Source organism: Laetiporus sulphureus, assembly GCF_001632365.1.
Source record: "Laetiporus sulphureus 93-53 unplaced genomic scaffold LAESUscaffold_47, whole genome shotgun sequence".
NCBI lineage: Eukaryota > Fungi > Basidiomycota > Agaricomycetes > Polyporales > Laetiporaceae > Laetiporus > Laetiporus sulphureus.
In genome coordinates, this window is record NW_024468556.1 from 55,048 (window position 1) to 82,715 (window position 27,668).

General features: G+C 49.0%; 9 protein-coding genes across 9 annotated transcripts; 7 read left to right on the forward strand and 2 right to left on the reverse strand.

The window, feature by feature from the left end:
* Positions 1 to 836: 836 nt before the first annotated feature.
* LAESUDRAFT_762662 (uncharacterized protein) lies at positions 837 to 1,557 on the forward strand (the record flags this gene model as incomplete). Its single annotated transcript, XM_040913137.1, has 2 exons — positions 837 to 1,122; positions 1,397 to 1,557. The coding sequence occupies 2 exons, from the start codon at positions 837 to 839 to the stop codon at positions 1,555 to 1,557; spliced, it is 447 nt and encodes a 148-aa protein (XP_040760268.1).
* A 546-nt stretch (positions 1,558 to 2,103) lies between these two features.
* LAESUDRAFT_762663 (uncharacterized protein) lies at positions 2,104 to 2,670 on the forward strand (the record flags this gene model as incomplete). Its single annotated transcript, XM_040913138.1, has 1 exon — positions 2,104 to 2,670. The coding sequence occupies one exon, from the start codon at positions 2,104 to 2,106 to the stop codon at positions 2,668 to 2,670; it is 567 nt and encodes a 188-aa protein (XP_040760269.1).
* A 48-nt stretch (positions 2,671 to 2,718) lies between these two features.
* LAESUDRAFT_762664 (uncharacterized protein) lies at positions 2,719 to 3,444 on the forward strand (the record flags this gene model as incomplete). The annotated part of the gene is made up of 1 exon (XM_040913139.1): positions 2,719 to 3,444. The coding sequence occupies one exon, from the start codon at positions 2,719 to 2,721 to the stop codon at positions 3,442 to 3,444; it is 726 nt and encodes a 241-aa protein (XP_040760270.1).
* A 7,611-nt stretch (positions 3,445 to 11,055) lies between these two features.
* LAESUDRAFT_705851 (uncharacterized protein) lies at positions 11,056 to 12,700 on the forward strand (the record flags this gene model as incomplete). Its single annotated transcript, XM_040906603.1, has 4 exons — positions 11,056 to 11,256; positions 11,311 to 11,383; positions 11,444 to 11,700; positions 11,759 to 12,700. Exons 1-4 carry the CDS (start codon positions 11,254 to 11,256, stop codon positions 12,698 to 12,700), a joined length of 1,275 nt encoding a protein of 424 aa, XP_040760271.1. The 5' UTR covers positions 11,056 to 11,253.
* Positions 12,701 to 14,104: 1,404 nt separating this feature from the next.
* LAESUDRAFT_730019 (kinase-like protein) lies at positions 14,105 to 16,682 on the reverse strand. Its single transcript, XM_040909762.1, has 14 exons — positions 16,342 to 16,682; positions 16,171 to 16,283; positions 16,058 to 16,122; positions 15,937 to 16,010; positions 15,663 to 15,881; positions 15,375 to 15,605; positions 15,272 to 15,319; positions 15,120 to 15,218; positions 15,036 to 15,070; positions 14,944 to 14,983; positions 14,820 to 14,880; positions 14,743 to 14,750; positions 14,666 to 14,689; positions 14,105 to 14,611 (listed from the first exon to the last, which is right to left on the reverse strand). The coding sequence occupies exons 1-14, from the start codon at positions 16,474 to 16,476 to the stop codon at positions 14,213 to 14,215; spliced, it is 1,551 nt and encodes a 516-aa protein (XP_040760272.1). The 5' UTR covers positions 16,477 to 16,682; the 3' UTR covers positions 14,105 to 14,212.
* A 167-nt stretch (positions 16,683 to 16,849) lies between these two features.
* On the forward strand, positions 16,850 to 17,374 carry LAESUDRAFT_730020 (uncharacterized protein; the record flags this gene model as incomplete). The annotated part of the gene is made up of 2 exons (XM_040909764.1): positions 16,850 to 17,206; positions 17,266 to 17,374. The coding sequence occupies exons 1-2, from the start codon at positions 16,941 to 16,943 to the stop codon at positions 17,369 to 17,371; spliced, it is 372 nt and encodes a 123-aa protein (XP_040760273.1). The 5' UTR covers positions 16,850 to 16,940.
* An 837-nt stretch (positions 17,375 to 18,211) lies between these two features.
* LAESUDRAFT_738637 (uncharacterized protein) lies at positions 18,212 to 21,988 on the forward strand (the record flags this gene model as incomplete). Its single annotated transcript, XM_040910917.1, has 11 exons — positions 18,212 to 18,788; positions 18,931 to 19,092; positions 19,144 to 19,263; positions 19,320 to 19,464; positions 19,521 to 19,731; positions 19,878 to 20,094; positions 20,540 to 20,610; positions 20,690 to 20,939; positions 20,978 to 21,292; positions 21,351 to 21,723; positions 21,790 to 21,988. The coding sequence occupies 11 exons, from the start codon at positions 18,212 to 18,214 to the stop codon at positions 21,986 to 21,988; spliced, it is 2,640 nt and encodes an 879-aa protein (XP_040760274.1).
* A 1,426-nt stretch (positions 21,989 to 23,414) lies between these two features.
* On the reverse strand, positions 23,415 to 25,638 carry LAESUDRAFT_661479 (subtilisin-like protein; the record flags this gene model as incomplete). Its single annotated transcript, XM_040904938.1, has 8 exons — positions 23,415 to 23,576; positions 23,626 to 24,073; positions 24,133 to 24,282; positions 24,339 to 24,544; positions 24,606 to 24,716; positions 24,768 to 25,002; positions 25,059 to 25,324; positions 25,381 to 25,638. The coding sequence occupies 8 exons, from the start codon at positions 25,636 to 25,638 to the stop codon at positions 23,415 to 23,417; spliced, it is 1,836 nt and encodes a 611-aa protein (XP_040760275.1).
* A 1,329-nt stretch (positions 25,639 to 26,967) lies between these two features.
* Positions 26,968 to 27,120, forward strand: LAESUDRAFT_730028 (uncharacterized protein; the record flags this gene model as incomplete). Its single annotated transcript, XM_040909765.1, has 1 exon — positions 26,968 to 27,120. A coding segment is annotated over one exon (153 nt), but the record flags the coding sequence as incomplete, so codon positions are not given.
* Between the last annotated feature and the right edge of the window lie 548 nt (positions 27,121 to 27,668).

Here is a 27,668-nt window from a genome sequence, read left to right on the forward strand (position 1 = left end):
TCGTACGACTTCGTAGATTAATGCTATTGGCTTATCTCAAGATAGCTCACAGGTAACACCGAGCTTCGCCTATATTTAGAACATGTGCTGAGTCAACGTTCACATGGACCCACTGTAGGTGTGCCCATGATCCCGGTAGACAGTGTATCAGGGGTCTGACCCTGCCTGTATATATACTGAGCTCGTCTGGATCTACACCCCCAGACTTATCTACCTTCGTCAATACTCGATACACTTGACTGTTACTGCGACTTCCCCTATAAGTCCAGTACACCTCTTATAGTCTGCGATCTCCGTCACTTCGCTTCATCCAACATAAGCAAGTAAGACCTTTCGGACTTCGCCTGATATTGGATCTCCGTGACATTTAGATAAGTCTGCTAATTATGCCTGTAGTGCCCCGCACACAGCGCGTCCGATCTTTCAGCATCCACCTGCACGATAGCAGTGTTATATCTTCACCTGACGTTCTGTCAGTCGCTGACTCTACCCGTGTAAGCCACCCTCTGTGGCGCACCCGAGAAGTTGGTACTATCCGCCAACCTCGAAGCCAAACACTGGACGAATTCTACCACCTAGCACTATTGCCAGGGACTGACTTCGTATCAGAGGACTTCGAAGAGAAGGAGCAGAAGAATCAGGAAGTTCTTCGTGCTCAATACCCTAGGCCAGGACATATAGGCACAGGGGGGCGACCGCCGCGTTCATATCGAGAACGCTTTCCACCATCCACAGCTTCCAGAGTACTCAGCAGGGGACCCGTCACTGACGTCACCCTCAGAAATGAGTACAGCAGATTTAGATACATTCCGCCTATAGCCCTTACCGTTATCAGCATGTCTCGCGTCATCAGCACTCTCCATCAAATCCGCATTCTTACCACCAAGCGATACGCATGCAAGCTTGAAAGACAAGACCTTGACCACCTTTCGGAAATCATCAGAGGACTCGAAGGTGTAAAGCGGACAGTTGCCACTTATGCACTATCTACAGTACATCAAGCCGTAGTTAAGGAGTTCTGCGACTTCGTCGGATACCGAAAGAAGCAGAAGGGATCTGTCAAGCAGCTGGTAAAGGAGATATACGAAAAGTTTGAATTGGGAGTAGCACGAGTCGGACCAAGTGCGATAGCAGTTACTGTATAACTTGTACATGGAAAACTTCGCTTTTGGGTTTGAAACCGCACCAATTAGAACGGCCGCAGAAATACTTGCCGAAGTTCCAGGACCGGAACTAGAAAGAGCAAGAATAGCCTTCGATCAATACTATCGTCGCACAGGAACCAATTTCTTCAATAACTACACCGTCGAATTCATCCTCATCCCCTTCAATCAGTGGCACAATGCTGTCATTCGTGAAACCAGCCTCATAACCTCACTAGAATGAATCTACGAAGATTGGTTTGAGTGGCTAGAGCTTATTGAGGAAGCACTGGACACGCTTGACGAGGAGGACGAAGAAGAGGAGGAACGACAAAGAATAGAGGACGAAGAGATTCAGGACCGGCTTCGAAGGATCGAAGCCCAGATCGATCAGCTGGAACAGGAGCATCGGTGAAATTCATACACCTACAATCTCCTGATATCCAGTATTCGCACAAGGCGGTCACAGGCCACACTAGCAGAAAACACTAACTCCCTCGACAACATCCTCGACTTCAATTGGGAAGAACGTCGCGAAAGACATACACATTCTCCCGAACTTAATCTCAATTGGGATTCATTGTGCGAGGAAAGAAACGATCGAGGAGAGCAGAGATATCCGCCAATTCTGATGCCCTTTAGGCAAAGCCCAGCCTATTACGAGGAAGAAAACGAAGAATCTAGCGACGGGTCAAGAGTATCTGAACCCGAATCGTACAATTCTTGGGAAAGAACATCTGAAGATTCTAGGGGTTAAAAGCTGTGAATGAGCTATGGCTTAACCGGTGATAGCACCTACTCATCTTCGTCATCATGATCGTCCTTGTCAGAATCGGAATCTTTGGGCCTTGGGCAAACATTTCAAACACCACCAGAAGAGGAACCTTCAACCTCTTCACAAGTTATCACATCCTCAATCGCACAGCCGCGATTACCTTCACCTATACCTCCGACACACATTATGTCTCTGATGAATCAATCCAGTTCACTGAATGCCACGTACCTGGCAGTGTACAATGATTTCGTCGCAAATATCCCAGCGGACATTACGGGAGCTGCAAGGGATTGGCTGCTAGCAACACACTCTCAGTCGCTGTTTACTCAACAGCAGCTAGGTCAGAGTGTAATTGACCTAGAAACCAGGCAGCGAGTGGTACTCGATGCCAATACTGCAGAAATAACCCTGCTAAGACTAGCCATCCAAGGCTTGCAAGCAGGGCAAGCGGCAGCAGCCCCTCCAATACCTCCATCCGCAACCCGGCCAAAGCAGAAAATTGCTCCACCCAAAAAGTTCTTGGGTCATGGCACTCCAAAGATAAAGGAATGGCTCGAACAGGTCTATCTATACCTGGACAATGTTGTGGACGAGCAGCTTCGCATAAAGCTGTCTCTGTCATATCTGGAAGGAGATGCCCATGACTATATGGACAATTACTACACTTTGGTACAATCAAATTCTCCGCTCGGGACGTGGGCCGACTTTGTCAACCGGCTCACTACATCGTATGACACCAAGGACAAGCCATGAGAGGCACGGCTTGAGGTTGAACGCCTTACCAAGAATCCCTGGACAGACATGTCCAAATTTGCCGAAAAGTTCAAGAAGTGGGCCAACAAGTCCAACTTATCTGACGTGGATCTCATTGAAAAGATCCGCCGCATCACGCCCGACAAAATCCTGCAAGTACATGCGAGAACTGACGAGGCACAGTGGCCTACTACATGGGAGGCTTACCTCGACTGGGACTTGGATATTGAACGTCGCATGAAGCATATGTTCACTACCTCAAGCTCGAGGAAAGACCCCGACGCCATGCAAGTAGACAAGGTAAAGAACAAAGGCAAGGGAAAGGGGAAAGTGTCAACCAAGGGGGAAGTCAATGCTACGGACAAGAAAACATCTGTATGCAAATATTGCAAGAAGGAGAGGAAGTATGGTCACCGCTGCGAAGAATATAAGAAAGCAATGATCAAGGAGGGCAAATGGAAGGAAAAGGAAGGAGGCGGAGGAACGAAAGGGTCCGGACCAGCGATGCAACGTCAAAAGAGATATAAGACGGTTGTCAGGCGCATCGAGATGCAGGTCACGGATGATGAAGAGGAGGAGGCAGAATCGTCGAGACTCGCAGTGGCGCGAATTCGCGAAGTAGTCACTGACGATGAAGAGACTGACCTTGAGATGCTAGCACATCTCGAGGCCAAATATCCTCACTTACGCTCGACATCCTCAGAGCCTGACATGCTCCAGGCAAACAAACCAGCCACATCAAGGCTGTCGTCTTTTTGGCAGGGAGCACTGTAATGCGCGAAACAGTGACATCCCCTGGTGCCAATAATTTTTCTGATATCCATCTCTGTAATCCAGTGAGGTCAAGCCGAGGACATATGTCATCTACAAATATGTATATGAACCACGTTCCTGAAGATGTAATGGTACAAAACAGCTCCTCTACCAAATCCATTTTCAATTTACCTGTGGAACTGTGGGTATCAGGAAAAGCAGTACGCGCCGAGGCCCTAGTGGATTCAGGAGCATATTCAATCTTTGTGAATAAGAAGTTCGTTAGGGAACACAGATTGAATCTTCACAAGCTGGAAACTCCATACAACGTCTATAATGCAGACAGATCAATCAACAAAGATGGTCAGATCCTATATTATCTTCGAGCCTATCTAAAGGTCGGAGATCATGGATCGACTCATCGTTGCCTTGTCACCAATTTAGGCGATAAGGATATGATCCTCGGGATGACATACTTACGTATGCATAACCAGAAATTGACTGAAAATCCGGTCAATGGAAGTTTACCAGGTGCCCTGAATCGTGTACCATTAACGGGTCGTGTAAAAAATTTATACAAAGAGTATCTCAAGAGGAGACAGAGGAAATTATTGATGAGGAAGGTTGCGATGAACAGCCAGTTCCACACCAATCAAAGGAAGGAGGAGGTGATGAGAACAAATTCATCAACTGGGTCGAACTAGGAGACCCAGAAGCTGAAGAAATAGCCCGTCTGGTAATGGCAATTACCGACACGGGGAAATGGACAGATGAAGAGGACGAAGAAACCGCAGATTACAAGGATTGGTCGAAACATGTTCCAAAGCATTTGCACGCTTATGGAGATGTATTCTCTAAAAAGGCTAGTGAGCGAATGCCAACACATAAAGCCTATGACCATTCCATCGAATTCGAAAAAGGTGCACCTCTTCCAAGACCTGCAAAGGGGTATCCTATGAGCCCTGCTGAGCGAAACCCACTCGATTCATGGATTGATGAGCAGTTGGCAAAAGGTTACATCAGAAAATCAAAGAGCCCAGTAGCCGCTTCCGTATTCTTCGTAAAAAAAGAAGGATGGAACTCTACGACTAGTGCAGGATTATCGTAAACTCAACGAAATCACCACAAAGAACCGTATTCCTATTCCTCGAATTTCCGACCTTATTGATCAACTCTCTAAGGCCTCCATATTCACTAAATTGGATCTTCGATGAGGATATAATAACGTCTGCATTAAAGAGGGAGACGAATGGAAAACTGCCTTTACCACACATCGTGGTCTTTTTGAGGCGAATGTTATGTTCTTTGGGTTCTGCAACGCACCAGCCACGTTCCAAGCGATGATGAACGAGATCTTAAAGGATCTAATCCTTGAAGGCCATGTAGTGGTCTATCTCCATGATATACTCATCTTCACGGATGATATATCAAGTCATCGCAAGATAACCAAGGAAGTGCTCAAGCGTCTCCGGGATAACGATTTGTTTGCTAAGCCAGAAAAGTGCTTCTTCGAACAATCATCTATCGAATATCTCGAGATGATTATTTCTAAAGGCTCTGTATCGATGGACCAATCCAAAGTCAAAGCTGTATTGGAATGGCCTGCACCGACAAAAGTCAAACAAGTACAGGCATTCCTAGGCTTCACCAATTTTTATAGGCGCTTCATCAAAGACTTTGCGAAAATAGCCAAGCCATTTAACACGCTGACCAAGAAATCTCAGGAATGGATCTGGAGTGATGCAGCGCAACAAGCCTACGAATCACTCAAGGAAGCCTTTGTAATGGCTCCAATCCTTAAAATACCTGAAGATAACAAGCCCTTTAGGTTAGAAACGGACTCGTCCGATTTTGCCACTGGTGCTGTTCTGGAACAACTGTCAGACGATGGATTATATCATCCCGTCGCCTATTACTCCAAGTCCCTAAACGAGCATGAACGTAATTATGAAATTTACGATAAGGAAATGCTTGCCATCATTCGCGCACTCGAAGAATGGAGACACTATTTGGAGGGACACCCAGAAGTTGTTCAGATCATATCGGATCACCAGAACCTCACTTATTTTAAGTCAGCGCAAAAGTTAACCCGCCGGCAAGCAAGATGGTCACTATATCTGACCCGTTTCAACATTAATCTGCAGCACCAACCTGGAACAACCATGCTGCGCGCGGATCCTCTGTCCAGGAGACCAGATCATGAAGAGGGGGTAGAGCACGACAACTGCTCAAAAACAATGCTAAAGTTCGAATATTTTGCCATACGAGCAATGCAACCCTCACATGAGGCCCCGATAGATGATGACAGACTCCTTACCAGGATCAAAGAAGCACTAAAAGATGACGAGGTGACCAAAGGTTACAAAGAACTACTCAAGAAAGGAGAAAGGGAGTTCTCAAAAGGACTCGAAGACTGGAACTTTGAAGATGGACTATTGCTTTATCGAGGAAAAGTTTACGTACCTAAGACAGACAAAGAGGAATCACTAAGGCACGAGGTACTCAAAATACATCATGACTTACCATCCGCCGGACACCCTGGCAGGTGGAAGACATATGAGTACCTATCCCGGAACTATTGGTGGCCTCAAATGACGTATTATGTCAAAAGATATGTTTCGGCATGCGAAACATGCCAAAGAAACAAGAATATCAACAAGCCACCGTATGGTCCCTTACAGCCCAACGACGTACCAGAACATCCATGGGATATTATAACGGTAGACCTTATCACTCAGTTGCCAAAGTCAGACAAACACAATGCAATCTGCGTTGTGGTGGATAGATTTAGCAAACGTGCTCACTTTTACCCGATCACCAATGAATTTTCGGCAAAGGATTTAGCGCACCTCATGTATGAACATGTGTGGACCCAGCATGGTCTTCCTAGCCAGATCATCAGTGATCGAGGACCACAATTCACTAGCAAACTATTCCAAGAATGGTGCGAATTGTTGAACATCAAATCATCCATGTCAACGGCCTACCATCCACAAACAGATGGACAAACGGAGAGAGTCAACCAATCCCTGAAACAGTACTTACGCTGTTATTGCAACTATCGTTCGAACGACTGGTCAAAGTTTATACCAGCCGCCGAATTTGCATATAATAACCAAGCGCACGAAAGTACTAAAAGTTCACCCTTCTTTATTGAATATGGACGTCATCCTAGAGCTGGACCCTTTGTGACCAAGTTAGTGTCACATCCAGAAATTAGCGATTATGAGAATGCACGAAAAGAAGCACAAGAGCAAGCCAAGGCAGCACTCACTCTAGCGGCAGAATGAATGAAATGGTACTATAACCAGCACATTGCCAAGGTACCCTTTAAACAAGGAGATCGTGTCATGATAGACACCCGCAATTGGCAAACGACGGAAAGGAAATTGAATCCTCGTCGTGCTGGTCCTTATACAATTAAGGAGCAATTAGGTCTGGTCACTTTCAGGCTGGACCTACCCAAAAACATTTCAGTTCACCCGGTGTTTCATGCTAGCCAATTGGTACCCTTTGTGGAGGATACTATATCCAGACGGCGACACACGCAACCAGCAGCCATACCCATCGGCAAAGAACTCGAATACGAAGTTGAACAGATACTAGACTCAAGGATTATGCGCAAGAAATTGCAATACCTTGTCAAATGGTCAGGATATGGGGATGAAGAAAACTCATGGGAACCGGTCACTAATCTGGATAACGCCACGGAATTAATTAAAGAATTCCACAAAGAACATCCAACGGCTCCGATCATGGCAATTACAATGCCACCTGATCCCACCAAAGACTGGAGTCAGGAGATTCAGGATGCTACAGATAACGTTGACGACATGAGTCCCAGAGAAAGAGAACTTCATGAGGCAGTAACATCCGGAAACGGATATTTATCGACACAGCGACTAACAGACGAAGCCCAACTACCATTACGCGCTACTACTGAGTCGGCTGGCCTCGACTTATATGCCACCGACCGTGTAACTATACCACCACATTTGCGTGCTCTCGTACCCACGGGACTCAAAATTAAGCCACCACCAGGAACATACTCTCGAATTGCTTCAAGGAGCAGCATGGCACTTAAGGGGATAGATGCCCAAGCAGGGGTAATAGATCGTGACTACCGCGGAGAAGTCAAAGTACTGCTCTCCAACGCAACCGATCGCCCCTATACGGTCGAGATTTCTGACCGAATCACTCAACTTATTTGCGAGCGCATTTTACTACCCGTGCCGCTCCAGAGATACCTCTTTGATAAGGAGGAAAAGGAGGCTTATGAACAAGCATGATGCAATGCAGCACGTATTTGTGCGAGGGGAGGTTTTGGTTCAACTGGCAGATCAAATTCCAAAAGACTCCAAAAAGGAACAAACCGGTACGCGAAGTACTGAGTCTCAAGAATTATTGCTATAAAACCAAGTTGGCCATGTCACTGTCGAACAAGCTGCCACACAAGCACATCACGCTTGAAACCCAATCCTATTTCACCATTGACCTTCTGAAGATGATCGAATCATACCAATTCACTGGTCATAAATGAAAGTATCTGCTATTCAATGGAGTTCATACCAAAAGAGGGGGTAGTGTCACAAACTGTAATATTCCACATTATTTTATTGCTTGCTTCGTGATCACGTGACTACCCACGTGCTCACTCACGTGTATATCTTGAAGCGCACATATCACGTGCTAAAGCCCAGACCTCATACGTCATAAATAAGGTACTAACTATTTTGCCTAAAAGATAAGGCACCATATCCGAAGACACAAGATCCGGTCGCTTATCCACCAATGGGATAAGCTCCTACAACACTGTGAGACCCAGAGCTCCGCTACCTGGGAAGGTGGTCCTATAGTTAGAGTAGTTATGCTCAGCAGGCATCGCCCGCTGACTCTGTAGCTGCATGGCAAGGTCTCCTGATAGCCTCGTATGACTTCGTAGATTAATGCTATTGGCTTATCTCAAGATAGCTCGCAGGTAACACCGAGCTTCGCCTATCTTTAGAACATGTGCTGAGTCACCGTTCACATGGACCCACTGTAGGTGTGCCCATGGTCCCGGTAGACAGTGTATCAGGGGTCTGACCCTGCCTGTATATATACTGAGCTCGTCTGGGTTTACACCCCCAGACTTATCTACCTTCGTCAATACTCGATACACTTGACTGTTACTGCGACTTCCCCTACAAGTCCAGTACACCTCTTATAGTCTGCGATCTCCGTCACTTCGCTTCATCCAACATAAGCAAGTAAGACCTTTCGGACTTCGCCTGATATTGGGTCTCCGTGACAGTGCTTGCATTTGGTTCAGCCATATGAGCAGAATCAGAAACAGAAGTACAAGTAGACTATGAGAGAATGAAGGGCATGTTCAGTGGGTATATGCTGCAGTGAGCCTCAGCCACCGACATGTCCTACGAGATCCGATCGATGCATTTCGGAGATGAAAATGCTTATGTAACTTCGAAATTGCGTACTACGGTGTCAGGGTGAGATTTTGAAACAGACTAGGAGCACCATGGACAGGACATGAGAACTCGACTGCCTTTACTGAAGAGACCTCCACTGTTCTCAAGCTCAAAAATGAACATGAGAAATTTATGGTTAATTGCTATCCAATGTCATCACTGACAGAAGATATCATGTACAGCGAAACTGTGGGATAAAGCCACAAAGACGCAACTGCCTCACACGACTCAGATACTTGTCTGCGTGAACTGCCTGATTCTGCAACAGCTGTTGGCGGGATGAACGTGGACCCTTCCAGACCCTCACAGTGAGTGCGCTCTGTCGACAATACCCTCTGGGTGAGCTGGAGTTCTTGGTTCAAATGAGCGACTCTGCCATCTCACAGCTGGATGCAATGTCCAGTTTGGCTCTTAATGATGGTCAGCCACACTTCTTCATCGAAGGGGGGAAATAAGTCTATGGTCAGGGAGGAAAGATGTAGCCAAAATGTGAGGAGGCTGACCTTGGAGACTAATGAGACTGACTATTCATTGTTGAGCTCAGACCAAATCCAGATTGCATTTTTCTTCATGAACTTGATTGCAAGAGATGCTTATGTACGTAAATTTCTGAGCAGAAAGTCATCAGAGCATTGCATGGATTGCTGGGAGAATGCAATGATATTCAAAGCCTCATGTTGAATTACCCTATGATTGCTTTTTCACTATGCGTGTGAGCTTTTCTTTCCTAGACATCAAATTGTGTCTTGCTAACGTTCACGAGGTGTATGGTTCTGCTGTCTTCAAGAAAGGCGGTCTCAGAACAGCTGTATGAGAGACTGCAGCTTGTAAGAATCGAAGACTCGAGAAGTTGATGTTCTGATGCTCAGAGGACCATGGTCCAAGGATACAGGTATGGATGCTAGGCTTTCCATATAGTAGGTTGAGCAAAGTTATGCCTTGTACCTTCTAGTTTTGAATGCTGGTGATGGTGTTCACCAGAAATCTGAGGGAACAATCATCAGGAAAACCCCAACTTTACCTTTTTCCTCGCTTTGTCACCTTTTTCGAGGATTAAGGAGAGAAAATGTTAAAAAAGCATGAGGATCTCCTGAAATTGCATCTTTTTCCCACCTTATGAGAGCTTTTTACTCGAAAGGGAGCGGAAAGGATGGTGAAAAGGCATTGAACCGCCAGCGGCATCAGAATCAGCCGAAGCTCGGCTTTCCAGCTTAATGTCTTTATACAGATTTCTCGTGACCTTTCCGGCGCTTTCTGTGTGACTTTTCCATGAAAAAGGATAAAATAAGCGCAGAACCAGGAGATCCCCACGCTTTTCGGGCTTAATGCCTTTATTGGACCAAAAAAGCTCTAAAGGGGGCTAAAAAGCAATATTTGAGTTTTCCTGATGATAGCATGAGTCTGCAACTCCAAAGACTACCAGGGCAGAGCTTTATCTTTGTCGGAAAAGGAACTTCAAGAAGGATGAAAAGCATCATGGCTACGTGATGATCTCCAGATTGTAAGCGCTCGATGTCCCACGTATTTCTGGGCACTTGCACAGCTGCATGTTGGCGACAAAGAACACAAGCAAGTGATGAGTCGTGATAAGCGGTCTAAGATGATCAAGGCAGGCAGTCCGACACATTTCCGTCCAATCAACTTAGGAGCGTTCAGTGCGGACCCACAACACCAAACAACCACATAGTATACTATATTGGCCCGCGGTCTCATGACTTGGTGCAATTTTTGGCCTTGTTCAATACAACACCCATCTGCGTACGTCCATTACAACCTTGTAGCGTCTGCGTGTAATAATAACATGGTGTATCATCATCGTGTGTTAGAATGTCTTTGTGTTGTTCTAACTTCTGAGCGAGTTGAAGATCTGCCATGATTCGTGAGACCGAATCGCTTTCGAGTGATATACGCGATGTTTTTCCATCAGGCCTCGCTTATCGATGAGTCTTCAACGCTTGACCATATCGTCTCGCAAATGACACAGCAGACCTACTTGCATCTTGTGAAGCACGATATGGCGCTGCAGCGTATGATTATCCAACAGCACGATGGGATGCAGCAAGTTATTTTCCGCTGTCTCGGATAATCCGCACACGTGTAACACTTGAGATTCTAGGCACGGTCCGTGATGGAGACGGGTTGCAAGCGAGGAATAACGGCATTGTGCTTTGAAATTCCGCTAGCGCGAAGTGCCAGCATGCGAAACCGCAGGCCTTCTCGTCGGCTGGCAGGAACCACGCACTATCTGAACAATTTGATGCCTCGCTTTCTTCTTTATCAGATGACTTAGCTTTCTGCTATACGTCAACGCAAGCCCCCTCTTTTCTCCCTGGATCCTGTCGGTGAGCCCATAACACGCATAATGGTAAGCGTGAGCTCAAACTTCATCTTCTTTCACAGCGCTGACAGGAGCTTGTAGTCGACAGTCGATATTGAGGCTCAGCATGCGCCTGCTGAAATGGACGGCTATGACTCTGGTGTCAAATGGACAGGTATGAGAGTGTTTCAAAATCTGAACTGCTCTGACTTCTGAATTTGAGAACCTACTGCAGATAACGGAGAGAAGCAGCATATCGACGGTGGTGCCGGTGAAAGGTTGAAACGAACCCGGTCTCGCGTCGCGGAGAAGCCAAACGTCGTGCCCGTACGCAAGGATACCGCGCAATCGGAAGATGCACGAGAGAAACGAGTTCGGGGCCCAGCACTCGACACATCTACATCGTGGGCACGGTGCGCCGAAGAGCTCTGGAAGCATGAGAAAGACGTCATACAAGATCTGAAGGAAGGGATAGACACACTTCTTCTCTTCGTGCGTGTTCCATTTGAACGTATTCGCGCTATGATTAAAATATAGAGCTTGGGATTAGGCGGGTCTGTTTTCAGCAGTTGTCACCGCATTCAATGTCGAGTTCTACAAGACACTACAGCCCCAGCCGACAGATTCCACCGCTCAGATCCTCATGCACATATCAGCGCAGCTGAACAGTTTTACTGTCAATTCAGGCTCCATTAACTCTACGATACTCGGATACCCAGTAAGATACCCGGAGTCCGTTTCTCAACTCGATATCGCCACCAATACACTCTGGTTCTCGGCACTTGTCATAAGCCTTGCGGCCGCATCCATCGGGATTACGATCAAACAGTGGCTTAACAACCATGTAGCCGGTGTGCCATCGAACCCACGCCAGAGCGCGATTGCCTGGTATCTTCGCCACACTGGCTTTGATCAATGGCACGTGGAGGATATAGTGAACTTGATGCCGATTCTGCTGCAGCTTTCCTTGATGCTCTTTCTAATCGGTCTGGTACTACAGTTCTGGAAGACCAGCGCTGTGGTGGCTGGTATGGTGCTTGGGCAAATGGTCATACTGATGGCTTTCGCTTTCGGAACGGCTATCACTCCGTCCCTTAACCCTCATTCTCCCTACAAGTCTCCGATGTCCCGTGCATTCTATAGACTATTCCGTGTCTGGAGAGGGAACTATGGGATGAGCGTGCGGCGGTTAAAGCGGACGTTCGCGAAATGGCGTGTTCACTGGTCTTCCACCATGCCACCGATTGTCAGACAGTATACGTCCGACTTCAGGCCGATTGAAAATCTGCCCTTATGGGAAGATCGGGAAGACTTGGAGCTGACCGGCTTGGTCCCGAACATCGAGCCCGTTGTGGTCTTGGATGCCGCCTTCAAGACGTTGAAGGGTGCTTTTCTAGACAGGGTGCTTCAGCCGTTCCTGCGACTTGCTCCTTTTGAAATCGCACTGGATATTTTTGAGCATTATTGCAATAAAGAGGTGCCTTTCATGTAGAGTTTCGATGTCGTTTCACTAATTGGAGTTGCAGGATGTGAGCTCCACACCAACAATAGGGTATATGGCTGTCGACATTCTATCGAACCTCCATTCCAAAGAGGTCTCAATTTTCGACCGTAATCGTCCCGCTTCTCGTTCTGGAAAGATATTTCCGACGCCGCTGTCGGGGGAACGTGTACGTATCATCAAGTTTCTGCAGATCCGACTCAGCAACATGCCTTCGGGGGAACGCTCCCTATACGATCGCCTTGTGGACTACTACAGAACTCTGGCTGTTTCGTCTGAACACCGTCTTCACCTATTGCAGCTCCTCACATACAATATGAAGAACTTCTGCTATGGAGAAGAACGTAAGTTGTTGCTTCCGCGTGTCAACTCGGTACTAATAATCTTGGGCAGTCGCAGAAGAGTGCTTCTATTTCGGGAGAACTGCTGTCGAAATGCTGTCAGAAGACCTCAAGCCCCACGTCTTCAGTGGGTCCGATTCTCAATCTCCTTCGCAAGATATTCTCGACTGTCTCAGACGGTTGCTTCAACTCACTCCTGCGAACGATACAAGACTATATATAAGTTTGATTGATCTTCTCGGTGCTGTCGATCTTCCTACCAGTGAAACAACGCCGAGTAGCATGCGGCGTGTGATGGAGTGCGTTTTTAAGTCGAGTACTTCAATTCTGGCCAGCTGCGAAGGTGACGTCTTACGACACATTCATGGGAACACTATCATCATCCTGACATGCAATGTAGGAATTCCGACTCTATTGTCACTATTCACGCAATTAAGGGAACGTAACAGGGCGGACGAGACTATCCTTCTGGTCAACGTGGCCAGATGCATTCTGCGTCACCTATGGCGGTGTTCTGGGCACGAGCTTCGTGTTCTTCGATCCGCTGTCTTGGATAAAATGCCAACCTCTCAGCTACAAACTGTTATGGATACCTGCACCGATGTGAAACAGCGTACTCCAGATCAATCAGGCAAAGTTGGGACCCGCATGGGCGTTGGTAAGTCTCTCATTGCAATAACGAAAAATCCTGCTTATCCGCAGATCAGGCCTATCGGGCGAGGAAGACTCCGAAGCGACTCTTGATGCAATTGTTTACGGAATCCATAGACTGTGTGTCTATTCATCGGCTGTCAGGGTCCGCTAACCGATTGATCTGAAATGCGCACGACAGATTGCTACTCCCAGAAGGTATGGCAATCTCACTGAATAGAGAGAGAGACCCAGGTATGCCGCAAGCACATCTACGCCTAGTTGGAACAAATTTCACATGCATGTTTAAATTTTCAGAGCAGTGGGCACTTGAATGTGCCTATGAAGCGCAACGCACGGTTTTAGGCACGTGTGCTGGGCATGCTGGGTTTGATACGCAAAAATGATATCCTTACATTCACGCTGCAAGACTTGAAGCCAAAAACGACTAGATAGAATGGCATATACAAATACGTGGCCATAGTGTGATCGTGGCTTCAACCTCTGAGAGATGAGAAGCGAGACGATATGATTACATACAGTGTTGCAATCTCGTCACTACTTGGTTCATCAACGGACGTTCTCCAGGGTTCTTCCGCCAGCAATCGACCAGGATGCCCCAAATCCCATCCGTAAGCTCCTTTGCGTTCTGCGGCCTTGCAGGATGTTGAGCGCGGTAAAGGGCATCGGCGACAAACGTATCATCCTGCAGCTCCACGTATGGCACAGATGAGGTGTAGCACTCGAGCATCGCCATCGCGAATGACCAGACATCGCACGCGAAAGTGCACCCAGGAAGGCTAGCATCTTTGACAAATTCCGGTGCCAACCAGCGCGTCAACTCTGCCTCGTATAGAATGAGCGAAGCTCGCTTCTTGGTTATCTCCGCGACGACCTGTAGCATGCCATAGTCCGAAACGCATACGTCGCCCTTAAAGGCAACAGGGTCAGCCGCAATCACCATCAAGAGGCCTCAAAGACCGACCTTCTCGTTGATTAGGAAGTTTGTCTACAAGGAGATTGTGAATGACTAAAGGAACGGAACAAGCAGCGCGTACTTACGCATTTTACTGCGGTCACAATAGAATCAGTCAGATGTCTATTTAATGGAACTGTGTGATATAGAAGCAAGTACTAACCATTACCGTGGACGATGTTCTCCTGATGAAGGTATCTTAGACCTTGCGCAGCGTCAACAAGCTAGATCCGTGCAAACCCTGTTCAGCATGCCTTTATTTCCTATACTGAGAAAGAAATACCAACCAACTGTGTTTTATCGGTGTCGGGATTGTTCTTCGTGTAACTGGAGAATTTTCTCAGGCTCCTCGACGGAACGTTCCTCAAAGTAAACGCACTCAAGGATATTTGTGTGTTCGCACCATGGAGTCGCCTTGACATCATATCAGCGATCAATAAGTTGCACTCTCAGACCGACTTACACTGTGTATAATCGGACCCAGATCTGTCACTATGCCGTAAAAAGGGAGAACGTTCGGATGCTTCAGCTTCGCCCATTTCCTGGCTTCCTCCTCAAACCGCTAGAAGAGATGTCAGTGCACACGTATAGCTAGAGCAATGAACGCGGACTAACAGCAACAGCTCCTTGAGAGACGGTAATATCCTGTACTCGTAGAACGATCTAGGCACAGACGGGAAGGGTTAGATATGAACAAGAACGATTACGATATACCAACGTCTATCTTCTCGAGCCAGACACCGTTCCACACTTGACTATAGCTACCCCATACCAGAGGTCTATCACCGAGTTTCTTCACTTGACCATTCAGAATCTTGATGGTCGGTGGTACGCCAGTGAGACGTTGGAAGTTCACTAGCTTTTCCCGATACATTTCGTGCTCCTCCTTCGTCAATTTCTCATTCGCAGCCTCTTTAGAATTTGAGGACTGTATTGGTAACTGCAGGAGCTGTTAACCGTGAATTTGAGAGGCTGCAATTACTAAACAATCCGAAGTTTAAAGTACCAGTTGGCTCAGTTCCATCATTCGCTCTGCTGCCGGATGACCGTGTTTCTGCAATTCTGCAGCCTGTTGCACGAGCTGTCGAGCACGAAGGAATCGCTTGGTGAATGTGAAAACTTCAGTTCGGTGTTCGACTATATATTTCTGCCATCCCTCTGCATCTTGTCGCACGATGCGCACCAACGGACTTCGGACATTGTTGAGCGAGATGGCTGCCACCATCTGCTTATAATTCTCGTAAACTGCGATCACACGAGATTATATGTATATCGCGCACCTCCCATTTGTCCAGAGCACTGTTGACCTCTTCATTGCACTGCTCCAGACCATATCCAACTTGTCCGTTTCGCCCTACAAGGAATATTAGAGCAAGTTGCACCTATCAAGGCTATGCTCACAGAGCGCCTGTAAGAGACCGTATTGAGACCATTCGCGAACACGAGGATAGACTGATTTGAGAGTCCTGTGGATAATCAGGCCGGATTGTCATCGCTCAGTGTGGAAGACCTACTTGAGAATCTCGTCTAGCATTTCATCAAACTCCGCAGGGGTTACAAATTCAACATTATCCTTGAGCATAGAGAAAAGGGTCATAACACCCGCGTTTAGTTGCTGAGCTTGCCTCTGCAATAAGAGCAGCCTCAGAATGACGTGGAGATATCAACGGTCAACAATCACTGACCCTGTGTACAATGATATTAGCGCAGCATTCTCGTATTCCAGTCACCATCGTCGTTCCCTCAGATCCTTGGCTAGAAAGACGTTGCTCATTCGCAGTGCGGTCTGCATCCCTCGACGGAGTGGGTGGTTGGCTCATAGTTGGGTATGTGAAGCGTGGCTGTGGGCCGGAAGACACATGGATTGACGGTAATCCGTGAGAACAATGGGAAGCAGCAACTGATTGGCAGTGATCTCCGCTCAGAACGTCGAATGAGCGGACCCACAACCGTACACAGCAGCCATCATCATGGCAGGCAATCGGAATACTAACTTGGCGGCGAGTGCGTTACTAAGCCTTGCATTGGTTCCGCGGCGGTCTTCTGGCTCGACAAGACCTACAAGAGATCCGGACAAATTTCTTCCTTATACCTCGGAGGGGTGCAGCAATATTGTCTCCTATGGCCGGTTAGCTCCGAAGCGGAGTCTGGGAATAGGTCGGATGTGTGGCACCGCTATATACTCTTGCTACTAGTAAATTCACGACATTTGCATACACCAGCATAATCTGCGCCTTGCGCGGGTTGGCCTTCGACCACGCCTCTATCAGTGCTGCTGTACTCCATGGCTGGAAAGAACGATAACCCCGCCAATCCAGCCAAGGAGGATTCCGAGTCTGAAGACGAGAAAGACGTTACGGCGCGAGTCGCGCAACCTACGAGCGACACACACAAGCTACAAGGCAGACCGGCGAAGAATCCGCGCCTCAATCCTCCAACACCGGCGCGGTGGAAACGGATCTTGCTCATCTTGTTCTTGCTGTTCCTCTTCTGGCTGGTCTTGCGTGTGCGTGCACGGGCGAAGAAGCCTCAGATTATCTATGCTAGCAGGCGCGTCGCTCAATTTGGCTATGCAATATCGACTCGTGCGAGCTCATGCCTTTGTGTAGGTATTCGAAGGAATACAAATATCGGCCTGCTGCCAGCCCTATCATCACAGAGGCTCTGAAGGATGGGCGGACACGCTTGAGAGGTGCGCTTCCGACTGGCCTTTGAAGGTAAGAATATCTACGTTACTAGTCATGCAGCATGTAACCGCTTAGTACAAGAGACAGGACACCTCGCTACTGACGTACGAAAGATTGGACTTCCGACTCTGCTGTAGTAACCACGCGCACCCTTTTGCTACCTCATAACGGTTTCGATCAGCTCGTTCCAAAGTTTTTTGATCATCAACAGGATTGTCGACTGTGTCAGTCTTCTGACCTTCTCACTTCGTATAAATATACTTCTTACGCACTCCCTCACGGTCAGTGGCTCTTTATAGATGTGATACCTGTCAGAAGCAACCTCTCTATGCTCCCTTCATCAACGTCCACTTTAGAACTCAGTATTGACTTGCAAAACACGTAGAGCGGTTTATTGACGCTTTCTATTTGAACAATTTACACTATATGGTGCCGTCCGTACGGCGATCGCCGGTTCATGACACCTGTCGCCCGGAATGGCAATCGTAGAATACTCGCTGTCCTAACACGAAGGCCTTTTTTTCCCTCCTCGACGTCTTTTCCCTGTACGCCTGCGCCGTCTTTCATGCGCGAACGCTACCTCTTTCCTGCTTCCGTTTAACGCCTGTTTTCCCTATCTATTCCCTCGGGTTATCAACATCGAGTCCCGCGGAATCGCGACCAGTTCTCAAGCATAGCGGGTCAATCTGTCTCACGCATGCCGCAACAGTAGCTGTATCAAAGCCTTAACTTAAGCATAGAGCATCCATCCAAGTCGGTACACGCTCAGTATCCAATCAATCTCTATCAACTCGCCTTTCGTCTCTCAAGTCCTCTTTGTAGCTACCAGTCTCGCTTTCGCATTCATCGTCACCACAGGATCAGCACCATGCATTATACAGTACCTATTATAGACGAACAAAACCCATTGTACTGCCCTAACATAGATGCCGCGGCTTTTCTGGAGAGTCTCCGCCAGCACATACGTTCTGATCCTCCTCCCTACTCCCGCTTACCTGAAGAGCATATACCCTCCTTCGCGGAACGCCTGGATCAATCCCTCGACGAGTCCGATATTTATCGCCTGCTCTACCGTGCACTTCCCCATGTTTCCAAACTCAGCAGCAATTCTTCCGTATCAAGCTCCATTCGCCATTGGGAACAAGAAACCCCACTGCCTCGTGCCGGACGTGACCAGTATGCTCGCAGCCCGCCTGGCGTCAAGGTGAAGCGCAAGCGATCGGAGTCGATGGAGACGTTCAGCGACTTGCTTGCGCCGCCCAAAAGGGAGCGTTCCTTGCAGAGCGTGAATGACAAGTCATTCGAGGTCAGCGGGAAGGCGGATCGTCTGTGCTATTTTCGTGAGGCGGACGGCGGGTGGTACTCTCCCTTCGAGCCTCCCGCAAGCCAGCCGGAAGGACCGTTGACCACATCTGAGATGGAGCACAGGATATGCGCGTTGGAAGGTAGGCATCAAGAGCTGTTGCATGCAAAGGCTTAACACTAAATCTTTCATCCTTGCCGAACTACCGTCTCTCTGCAGGTATGTGCGTTCATGTCCATTTGGCAGTATGAGATGATATATGCGCTCTTGTTGTTAACCAATAGATGAGTTATATGGACCTCCCGTCGGTACGGAGAGCCCCCGAGGCATCAGTGGGCTCATATCCCGCCTTGACGCTATGCTGCCCGGGATGCGGCTGAAAGAGCGATTATATGCACTCGAGGCACTGACTCATCAGCGAATTGCGGATATGCTGGCTATTGACGGTCAGCCTTCACTTCTTCCTCAAAATCATAGTCAGAATTGACACTCCGTAGGTCATTTGAACGCGCGCGTCCTCAACATGCTGCGCATGTCCGAGATCGAGTGTCTCGACTTGACTGCGTCGCTCATGGACGAGGAGGGCTTGAACATGGGCGGACGCGAGCTTTTACGCGGTGAGCTCTTTGAGCTGCAAGTCCATTTGTAGCTGGGCTGATTAATTTACGACCAGTCTTTGCCAAGCCGAACAGTTTCCTATTTCTTAGCCAGGTCAGCCTCAGCGGCGCGGCGCTACAGGACAGTGACATTATCAATATACATCACCTTCCGCGACTGTCGCAGCTTTGGCTCAGCAACACTGGCATCGGGAACGAAGCGTATGATTCGCGTGTAACCCACTTCACAGGTTATCGAATTGAAATCCCTTTCACAGCATATTTCACCTCGTCGCCCTGAAGCGCACACTTACCGAGCTCGATCTTGCGCTCAATCCGCTCATCGACGACGATGCGATCCCGCCTTTGCTGGCGTTGCCCAAGCTGCAGTTCTTGTCAGTGTTTGACACTGGGGTTGGCATGCCTGGATTGCGCCGCCTTGCAGTCGCCGTGCTGGAGAGGGAGAACCAGAAGACAATGGATATCGAGGTTCCGAGGGATTGTGAAGCATACCTCGAGAGTATGTATTTTGCCTCCAGCATAACCCCGACGAATTGACTCCATCGCTCTTCGCGTCAGACCTCCACCGAAAGTACATGCTGCATCCTCGACCGCCGCTCATCACTGACCCTGAGGCGTGTGCTGAGTTGTCGACCGCTGCGCTGCGCCGAAACCTCTCGGAGCACGCTGCGTTCAATGCTCAGATTCTGGTTGGAGGATCGCAGGCGGAGATGGCGGAGCGGCTGCAACGTATCCTACGGATGCGTGAGATGGACCTCGCGGCAAGGGACCTTGTGTGGACGAGCTTGGACCATGGCCACATTGACGAGAAGCCGACGGAAGAGCAGGTCAGTGAAGATGACATGGAGGCGTTTTGATATGTGGGACGCATCGCATTCCGTTGTTATTGTCAGTTGCATGTCGTGTTGTTATCCATGTATTATTAGCTGTCTGTAAAGCTCTGAATGCAGTTCACAATCCTCTCGTTCGGCGTGGCTGTGGAGACAGAGGGTCGAGTCTCATCAGTATGAATTGCGAACTCATCTAATGTTATTTATCGTGTTTTAGCTGCAATCTGCTGCAATGGTAAAAGAAGAGAAGACCTGGGAAAACTAGAGTTGCCTTTTGCGGAAGCCCGCTCGGCAACGGGCGCTTGTGCCACAATCACAATCCACCCGCCGCTCATCTCCTTCCGCCTCCCTCCCTACCTCGCTTCCGCATCATGACTTCACGCGACGAAACTTCACGCGACGAAACGAATCTGCAAGAATCACTGGAAGAGCTTTGGTATCTCAAGGAAATTACATTCAAACCCGACGCAGAGTCACCATCAAGGGCGGTCAAGATCATCACACAGAACTTCAACGGGTCAGTCGGGTCCGCGTAATCGAGCTTTGGACCGGTGTTCACGGGCTTGCAGGCCCTGCTCGTTTATTGCGATATGTAGGTTGCTATGTGCTGTTGCGTGGCCAGCTCAAGGCGAACACAGCTCGTCATGCCAGGCAACATACTCATCCTGCGCGGGCAGATCGAGATCCTGCCGCCGGAGCGGACGACCGTCTCCTACGACTTCCTGGCCCACCTCGTCGGAGACTATTTGCTGAGCTCGCGTCCGGACGAGGACGTGTCCTCCGCGCTGTCGGTCATGCCTGCTACACGGAGTACGTCTTTCGCTACTCGGCTGCTCAAGCTGTCTGGTCATACACCCGTTGCTTACTGCAGCTATTATATGAAGAGGGAATGGACCTCAACCCGCTGTTCACCGGCGCGACGGCGTTTCGTCCGGGAGGAGCGGGAGGAGAACTCAAGCTGTTTGAATATGCTGGGATCCAGTTAGTACATGGGTGGTTGGTTGACCCTGACAGTCCCGAGGCAAAGATCCTTGAGAAGACTGAAGACTACGACACATCGATAAATCTCCTCGTTGAGGCAGATCACCTTACCAAGGGGCAACTACTGGCTACTGAAGAAAATACAGGATCATCCGAAGCTGGTGTCACCGGGGTGTACGATACACTGACGAGCGAGCAACGCCATAAGATACAGGATGGTGAGATGCTTCCCCAATTCGGTTCATGTCTATCAAGATTGTGACGATTACCCATCAGGTATCATCATCCGCGATTTTCTCGACAAAACACAATCACAACTTACGTACTATGGCTTGTTCACCCTTGCCTCGACCATCACCCCAGGCAAGCTCGTCGCGCTCTTTCGCAACTCACATCTGTCCGTACTCTACAAACCCATCGGAGAGGACACCGGGCTGTACACGCTCGTTACTGACCAGGTGTTCCTGCACGAATCGTCCGTAGTGTGGGAGCGCCTCGAGGACGTCGAGGGCGGCAGCTCGTCGTTTGTCGATTCCGACTTTGTCCGCTCCAGTCCCGCAGGGGGTGACTACGCGGGACACACAGCCGAGAGCGCGCTTCGGGCCATTGAGGCACAGACGAACGCTATGTCGCTGGAGCAAAGTGATGAGTGAGTGTTTGAGTGGGTGTTCGGTGAATCCCACGCTGACGCGAACCCCCCCTTTCCATCGTCCAGTCTCGCGCTAGCAAGGCAGCTGCAAGCTGAAGAGGACGAGCATGCGCGCGAGGTTTATGCACGGCGTCAGAGGGAGCGGGCGCAAAGAGGAGAGCAACCGCAGACGCTTGCTGCACAGCATCCGCCCTCGCCTGCATCTACTGCAGATAAGCGCAGCCGGAAGCGAAAGCTGAAGAAAGATGATTGCATTGTGATGTGAGGCGGTATCGTGATCGCCTTTTTGGGTGCAGATGCTAGCTGGATTGTACAGTATGAGATTTCTTGCATAATTCTAAAGTATCAGAATTATAGCTGGAGCCACGTTGAAGAAGCTGATTTTTATGTCGTATACAGACGTGTACCCCGGCATAAGTGACGATTGAACCACAGGCTGTATCTTCTGGGATTCTACGACGGTTGGTTCAGATAACTTGCCTCACAGCACGTAGTTTGAGCCTATAACCCAGCCAAACTCCCGATTCGCTGCTACATGATCATGATTCGTTCTGCAATGCCGCAGTAGTACGCGTGCCGGACCTCTTTTGATTTGATAGGCACGTCCCATATACATTGTTGGTGCTATGAGACCGATTTCCTATAGAGAACGTACGTCTTTAATTCTCAGGTTTGTGCAGCCGCCATGGAACCGTAGAGGCATCGGACGCGCTAAGAATTCTTGTCTTCTTGTTCAGGAATCTCGTCATCTGCATCAACACAAGTATCACCGTCTTGGATCTTGATAACGCCCGAGATGCTCGAACCGTACATCAGGCCGGCGAAGGTGTTCTTGTTCTCGTACAGAACGACGCCTCGTTCGCCGCTCTCCACACCGCGGAGCTCTGGGTGAAGGGAGGCGGCAGTTTGTTGATGCATGAACGAGCCTGGAGGTCAGAAGTGCTTGTGCAGATTCTGGACTGCACGACGTTGAATGCTCATCCAGAGCTGTGCGTACCACGCCACAGGCAGAATGCAATGTATCAGTCTGCATCGGGATTGTGAACACATAACGAAAGTCAGATCGCGCTTGGAACTTTATTGAATGCCTATGGTGTACGGTATGCCTGTGGCTGCTATGTACAGCTTATCATGCCAGCTCAATCCGATACAGTGTAAATTAATTGTAACTCAATATCATCAGGCAGCAAGCGGACCTCATGAGACGAACGACAGAGTTTGATCCTGCCTGGCCAGCTACCAGCGGCTCGTCGCCTAAGGTGAGTATTAACGTCTGTTCAAGAAAGCAAAACCTGGTCCCATCCATCGCCCCCATATCCTCTGCCAAAGATCGAGAGCTCTCGCTCTGTCCACGACTTGATGTCGGGAGTATGACCGCATGGAACTTTCCTCGCGGTTCAGGATCCTCCGGGACGTCCGTATCATCGGGAATCAGCTGACTATGCACGACCAAGCCCGTAAAACCCCAATCTGAGCTCGTTGGCTGCCCCATCTGGCACAATTATCAGCGGCTCAGAGTCGAGTCCAGCACAATGCTCGTCACCTCTACAAACAGACCGGGGAGAAGCGGGAAGATGGTCCTTTCGCGAATGAATGGATATGTTCGGCGCATCGGCAAGCAATGGTATACATGTGGATATACTGCGTGCCAGCTCCGCATCATTCCACCAGACAGGAGCTGAAGCCTCCAGTCAAAAAATACTCTGCCCCACTACAGTGAGTGCCACCGTGGCGAGGACTGCGGCCAGACCGATCTGCATGCTAACCCGCGCCGACGACGTTACGATGGTTTTCGGCATCTGCGCTGCAGCCGCCTCAAGCCTTGTGAAGTTCGGGGTACCGAGGCCAGTGATCTGAGGGAGAAGCTTAGCGCAATTACGACATATAGAGTGTGATACTCACTGGGTCCCACCCGCTCGTGGCATAAAACGCGGAATGGTTTGCGAATCCCAGATTATATCCAGAAACAATATCATGAAACGCCGTTGATGCGTTGTAATACAAGAACGGGTTGAGGAAACCTAGCGTAGAATTGCCTGCCGCAAGGCGCCGATCGTTGATCAACGCAACGATGCTGGCGAACGTCGGCGCCGAGCAGCTGGTGCCATAAATGTGATGCAGCGAGCCGTTGATGATCACCCCGAACTCCTCTCCGTAAGCCGCGACGTCGGGATAGGCCCTTCCGGACTGGTTGAACAGCCCGCTGTTGTTGGTCCCGAGCTGGGAGAGATACTGTGATACGGCGGACGACTGATAATCGGGTCGGCTCCAGATGTTTGAAAAGCCCCCCGATGAGAAGTCGGCGGTGACCTCGACGGGAATTCCGGAGGTGGCACCTACTGAGGTGACGCTGCAATGTGCTCGTCAGACCCTATATCAAGAATTATTTGTGAATTGAGAGGCACTTACTATGGGCAGCCGGAAGGGAAGGTTGGTACAAACACCGTTCCTTCGACCATAGTAGAGTTGAATTGGATGCCGGTGACGCCTCCATCTCCAGAAGCGAAGATTAAACTAACTCCGCGTGCTCCCAGCTGAGCATACGAATTGCACAAATTTCTGCAGACGAGAGCTTCAACTTCACGAATTGCAATATCTATCATACGGAGACTCACTCGGCCAACTTCTGTGAAATAGTGTCCTCATTCATCCCATAGCTAGTGGAGAGAACCTGAGGAGGGTGAGCCTCGCCGAGAAGGTAGCTTGCGGTGTTCAGCAAGGCTTCCACGAACTCGCCAGTTGTGTTCGCATACGGACCAACTGCCAAGAAGGTCACCGGCACGTTCGTCGCAAGGCCTACAGTATACTGTAGGTCCAAGCTCTGTGAAGCGGCGATGAGTGACAGTCTGTCTGGAGGAGCACGTGTGAAGGCAACAACGTACGGCTTCACTACCGGCCTCTGCGGGATCGGTCGAATAAAGACCGCCATCAGGTTGCTGCAAAGTGAAGTTCCCACTGCTGTTCATGTCTGGTCGAAATAGTTTCAAAAAGGTCTATAGTGCGAAGATGAGAATAATGCCTCTCTGATCACATTGTGCGACTACCATCAGATCCTCATTATTTGCACTCTGGTTAATGTATTCGGCAATGGCAAGTGCATTCGAGGAGGTGGTGGCAGGGGTGGTCGGGATAGCGTAGAGATGCTGCAGGCAAACAGGATCAATAAGGGATCCGTTTCCGCATGGCGCAGACTGATTGGCAGTATCTCGAATAACGTGCCGTGAATTGCCGGTGGTCCAGAACGAGGCAAGCGTGCTGGCCTGCTTATATTGCGGAAAGCTACATACAGCCGTGTCAGCACTGAGCTCGTAGATCATCCACAATCCTGCACGCACGTAATGGTGGGATGAACCAAATCAAGATGATCCGCCAAAGCTACCGGGATAGAGTATGCGAGCGTCCTGATGGCCTGGCGTCCAGTGGCCGTATGCGTGAAAGTGGTGAAGTTAGCATCCAAAAGAGTATTTGCTTTGCTGACGGGCACTTCGACTTTGACCCAGTCGGCTGCATGAGAGATCGTGGTCGCGTTCAGTCCGTTCTCGGCGAACCATGCATTCACTGCTGTTACGCTCTCGGGTTTCGGCGAAGAGAACACTTCCACCTATTCACACAGCATCACCCATGTGAAGGAGGACACATTTGATGCCGCTAACGTACCTCTTCCATAGTCAGATGGGAACCGTACCTCCCACTAGACGGATTGCTAACAGCATGGAGGGCGTCCACCAATCCATCTGTGTCATTCCCGATGAGAGCGAAGCGGAGAGTCAAGACTGTATCTGACGGAGCAGGACCGTCGGTTTTCCAGCCATTGGGAATTGATTGTCGGGATTCGTGCAGCTGAAGCGTCCGCGATAAAGGTTTGCCGAAGCTTGCTATGAAATGGATGATGAAGAATAGAAAGACGAAGACCATTTCCACTGAAACGGGGAATAATCAACAAGGTTGAAGGTGGAGAGCGGTATGATTGAGCTCGGGATGACTGGCATGATTGTACTTATAGTGAAAAAGCAACGAGAACAGCGCGCAATGTCAATCTGTCAAGCGACTGCAGGAACAGCGGTACGGGCAAGTAGACGTATTTAGAGACGCCACCACTTAGTACGGTAATCCAGCCATCTTTGAAACGCGTACAACGGCTGCAACGTGGTGCCATTGCGCTAGCTGTCAACATCCTTCAAGTACAGTCACTCGTGAGGTAGTGCGAGCACGACAAATATGATGTTGATATATACGTACTAGAAAAGTGAAGGCGAGTAGCGTCATATGGATTGGTAGTCCCATGGGCAATGTACGGTTGTGTATGAGGCGAAACGGAGATTAATCGCCACCAGATCGTATCAAGTCATCATCATCGCCATTAGGCGCTAGAAATTTGCCTATGATGGTGATCTTACAATTCTTGGAGACGAGCTAGCTGTACATAGCCAAACCCCGCTTGCGGAGCGCGCATGATGCCAAATTCAAGTGCAGCACCCAAGTAATCTACGCGCGATGATCGGAACGGGACATTGAACTCCGACATCACGTGAAACTACAAACAAAGCACAACGTTGTGTCTGACGCTCGGATGCGCTTTGCTTCTTCGCATCTGTGCCCACTTGCATTGTCACTCCCTTAGCTGTACATTCTACTATGCCATCTAGCAAATCTCCAATAGGCTCTGATAGTCTACAATATGATTGCACTTTCGGAGAAAGTCTACAAAAAGCTGAAAAGTATCCTCCGAGCACATAGATTCCATATTCCTGCTACGACAGTAGTTGGTTTCTTATCACCATGAAGTGTCGAAGGCTCTCTGCGAAAATTAGCGATTGGGGGGCATCACGGCTGCCCTAAACTGATTGCTCCATTGCTCGTCATGTCAGTCGTCATCTCTCATGATCTGCTCCTTCTCCTCTGTGGCTCCCTTGCCCCTCGTTTTCATCTTTTTCGTATGCTCGGTCATTGTCGATCATCATGTCACGAATCGCTGTGCAGGGCTCGTACACTGGCATTCCTGCATCCATTGTTGTCGATGCTTGTCTGGATCGCTCGTGTATTTCTTCTGATTCTTTTTAATCTGTCGTCTTCTTAATTGCTCTATTACTTTCCGCTATAATTCTCATTGCGAGTTAATCTCTCTGCTCTCATGTCTTTGCAATTGTTCCTTCTGCTTAGTATATTTGCAACTTGTAATGGTCTCACCCACCTCCAATACTACCTTCTACCTAATGTACCATATTTGTGCCTCTCAAGTGCTCGCTCTCCTCCCGCAAGCGAAGTCAACGCGCACCAACAACCGCCCGTACACAACCAATTGTAGGGCATTTTCCGTCAACTGCAATCACTTCAACCAGCATGAAAACCTTTCACACGACATCCATCGCCCTCCCGAAATATTTCACTTCCCTCCAAACACTGCATATCACTGCCGCACTTTTTTCCTGCGCCCCCATCGTAAATTAAGCTTCAAGCGCCGGCTACACAATGCGTGACCATCGTGTACAAGCGCTCATCGTAGCGGGCGCTGCCGGCATCGGCCCTACCACCTTATGTGCAATGTGAGCAAACAGCCAGCTACCAATAATCTTGTAGAACATGATGAAATGAAGATTAGATTGTGAGCACTCATCGAGAGAAGGCTCGCAACCATGACAATCTTAAGACGAAAACTTAGCAACTGTCCTGGTAGATACCGACAGCGTGCGTATCACAAAGGGATTGCGACGATTCTGCCCTGATCTGGATGGCAGTGGACGTGCGAAGTGGCCGAAGTATGCATGATGATGGGCCTTCGTGCTCGTTTCTCCATGAAGAAATTTCGAGACCATCTAGATACGAAGCTAGGATACTAGCGCGATATTCTTGTCCTTTCGAGAGCGCGGGGGCAGAGTGAAGAGGTCAAGCAGAAAGGAGCCGATTGTGGATCTCAACGAGTATCCTGTTCATGTGTGCAGCCCTAG